General features: G+C 37.1%; 1 protein-coding gene across 1 annotated transcript in view; it reads left to right on the top strand.

Moving 5' to 3' along the window:
* The first annotated feature begins 411 nt into the window (after window positions 1-411).
* cchcr1 (coiled-coil alpha-helical rod protein 1) overlaps window positions 412-3,401 on the top strand; it is a 15,642-nt gene continuing 12,652 nt past the window's right edge. The window contains exons 1-3 of the mRNA XM_015050228.1: window positions 412-761; window positions 2,165-2,465; window positions 2,550-2,696. Of these exons, the coding sequence (XP_014905714.1) occupies window positions 701-761; window positions 2,165-2,465; window positions 2,550-2,696 (509 nt within the window). The 5' untranslated portion in view covers window positions 412-700. The remainder of the gene's footprint in view (window positions 762-2,164; window positions 2,466-2,549; window positions 2,697-3,401) is intronic.

Raw genomic sequence — 3,401 nt, 5'->3', positions numbered from 1 at the left:
ATGTGGTTGTGTGTGTGTGGGATCTGTGCTGTGACTCTATTTCTCTGTTGTTTATAGCGTGATATATATATATATATATATATATATATATATATATATATATATATATATATATATATATATATATAAAACTTTTATTGCATTCCTTTAAAAGTGTATGATAAAGTAACGCACCATTTTTTTTTTTTAGCTTTCTGGCTGCTGATGTTGCTAAGCTTTATGTAAACTTTTATGTTTACCAAGCGCAAAATAAATATGCAAATATCTTAAGAGTGCCCGTAAAATAAGTCCAAACTGTGCTACCAGTACCTGTGAGAACCATGACAGTCAAGCACTTCAGCTACTGAGAGGCTAAAACCTGCGAGACAGTACTTAGGGAAAAGGAACACCCAAAGTTACTTCTGGGTTTCTTCCTTCCACTTTCCCGTGATGCACTGCGCTTTTTGCTGAAGAAGCATTTGAACGTTGTTAAAATATTAAGACATGCAGCAAAACAAGCGTCCTCATGTCAAGTGTGATTTGAGCGTGAAGTAAAGCTAAAGTTAAAATGTAATGCTAACGGTCACCTCTAGTATGCTATAACTCGTTACTACGGCAACGAGGACTGATGTAACACGACGGAGAGTAAAAACAGCAACATTCGGCCGAACAACTCCAACAGTGTCCCGTTTTCTGTAGGATTTTCAGTCTCCTGTTGCACATGGAAAACCAAATCTTCGGAAAGGAGAGGCTTATAGTGCCAAATGACTTCACGACACCAAGTATGTTCCGTACTTCATGTTAGATTAATCTCGGTTTAGCTTGTCCTACTAACTCCCAGGAGAAGGGTCCTATCTACCCTAGTTGTCTGTTTTTAATAGGTATCTCTTAAAAATATCATGTCACAGTCAGATTTTGTATCGTTTTGTTCATAAATTATTTAGCCTCGATAAACCCACCCCATCCTTTAAAGCGCTTCAGTGCAAACATGCTTCTAGTGACATCACGTAAATGATAAGTCAATTGCTGTTATTTAAAAAGAATATTTTTACATATATATTTTTTGTATGCACTCGTCCTTTAAAGATATTTATTTGTACTCCGAACAACTGCTGCTCTTTGAACCAAGTGTATGAACGGTATTTGGATTTCAGAAAATATAACAGCTTTGAAGGTTTTAAATAAAAAAAAATCAATTTAGTAGTATGGCAAGTTTTTTCAAGACTATGTCTTGAATAGTATTTGTGTTAGTCTTAATTTTGTACATTTGCTCAATCATTGCTTTTGTATATCTGTTGATCTAGCTGTCAGTCTATTATTTTCTTGGCTGTTTTAAGCTTTGGCTTAGAAATGTGGCTTGTTTTACTCTGTGACAAAACTACAAGTCCCATGATGCATCACAATAATGCTGTTAATCTGCTTCTGAAACTGGCTTACTGTAACATTAGGCAGTTAAAATCAAAATGTTCCTCTGTTATTCCCTATCATTTGCTTAGTCGTAGGAAAGTATCCATTCAAGTATGTAGAAAGGTTTGAATTGAAAACGGAAATTTCAACACTGAATCCACAATTTTTTTTACCCTACCATATATTGTTAGTGTCAAAGTTACATATCCGGGGTCTAAAATAATTTAAGGCACACATAAAAGCAAATAATTGAGTTGACAAAGTTAGAGTTATCATGTTTAATTTTTCAAGTAAGCTAAATATAAATGATTAATTGACATAGGTTCATCTCTGTGTTTATTTTTAACTCTTAAATTAATCTTTTTGCAGAAACCTTTTACAGTAGAGCAGTTTGTGAAGAGAACAAGTTCAGACTGGAATTGGCAGATTTTATTGTCCAAAAAGTTATCATTTCAAGTCAAGCTGCTATAAAAACATTTTATCTGGTTAAATCATTCTACTAAGATATTTTTAGGAGTCCAATTTTTCATACAGTTTCAATCCACTATGTTGATGCCCCTTAGGATGCCATCTACTGAAATCCACACAAAGCAAAATTAGCAGTTTTTTGTCCTGTGTACTCTTTGAAAACCCTATTGGTATATTCTGGTTAATTTGAGAGTATGAGACAGCATCTTGAACAGCTGAGGATTTTATCAGGTTTTGCTTTGAAACACAAGTGATGATTCGTCCTGCTTGTTAATGCACATCTACGTATACTTTGTGTAACTTAATTTAGGGAATATTCAGGAGGATCTTGTGCCTCCATCACATTTTGCATCGACTGTCCCATCGACTGAAGCTCAGAGAGCCTCAGGATCAACATCCCAACCACATCCTCCACACATGCGCTGGGTGAACCAAGCAATAACAGGAACACCACCAGGGGCTTCCAGCATTCTCAAACCATGGCTCGCCATCACACAGACCCAGCAGGAAACTTTTGAGATGAAGAAGGAAAATCAGAGAATCATGACACTACGAGGAAACAGCAGAAGAGGAAGGATGTCTGCAGATCCCCTGTCAGATGTTAGAACTGGGTATTTCCATTGTGTTTCTTTGAAATATTGTCAGACATGAAATAAGCACAGGTGGGTTGGATGTTATACTCTCTTCTAATGCAGATCTAGAGAGTGGAGTGACCAGTGGTCTCGATGGGACTCAGAGTGGCTACGGGAGGCTGAGAGGTCAAAGGGTCAAGTGGAGGCCCTAAAGGAGACATCAGAGAGGTACAGGGAAGAACTGAGAGACAAGGACATCACTTTGAGCAGGTATCCGAACAGTTCATGTTGTGCAATTAAACTTTGTCGTAGTTTAGTTTTACATTTGTTTGACTTTAGGGAGTGTCAAAAGTGCCACAATTCAATTAATAAATAAAGCAATAGATTCTTACATTTCATAAATTGTTTATAAGTAAAAAATAATTGCAAAATAGTGTGTCAAGTTTATATTAATTTAAATATTTATTTAAATTAATAGCTTGCAAATAGTATCCCTGGAAAATTAAATATTCCATGCAGCACATGAAGAGTTCATTTAATCTGCCAGTCTTGCCCATTTAAAGTCAATGGGCGGGGCTAAAACTGTTCCAGTCAAGACGATTGATCGAAAGTGAGGTTGCTATGCCGTTTAACCAATTAGCTCCTCCGTATAGTAGTTAAAGTAGGTTTGTTGCGTGTAAAAAACTAAGTCGTACAAACTGAAATTATTGTAAAATAACCTACTACCTTATTACACAGACCTGTTCTACTCCATGTTTACACAGTTAGCTGTTCAGCCATTCACAAAGCACCATGGTGCTGTGCAAAATGCCATGGTGGATCTAGTGCCAGCTTAGAGATGCAGCTCTTCCTCAGAGCCGCAGTTTCCAACCTTCCGAGGTTCCGCATCACAATGCAGTGACTCCCGCCATTCAGCTCCTTCAGACTAGCCAGCAGTAATTAGCAAACACCTGCTGGAACTGCACATCTGCTGAG

The sequence above is a fragment of the Poecilia latipinna genome, unplaced genomic scaffold (genome assembly GCF_001443285.1).
Source record: "Poecilia latipinna isolate Pla-1442-1.1 unplaced genomic scaffold, P_latipinna-1.0 Scaffold980, whole genome shotgun sequence".
NCBI classification, from domain to species: Eukaryota; Metazoa; Chordata; class Actinopteri; order Cyprinodontiformes; family Poeciliidae; genus Poecilia; species Poecilia latipinna.
This window is presented reverse-complemented; position numbering and strand designations above follow the sequence as displayed.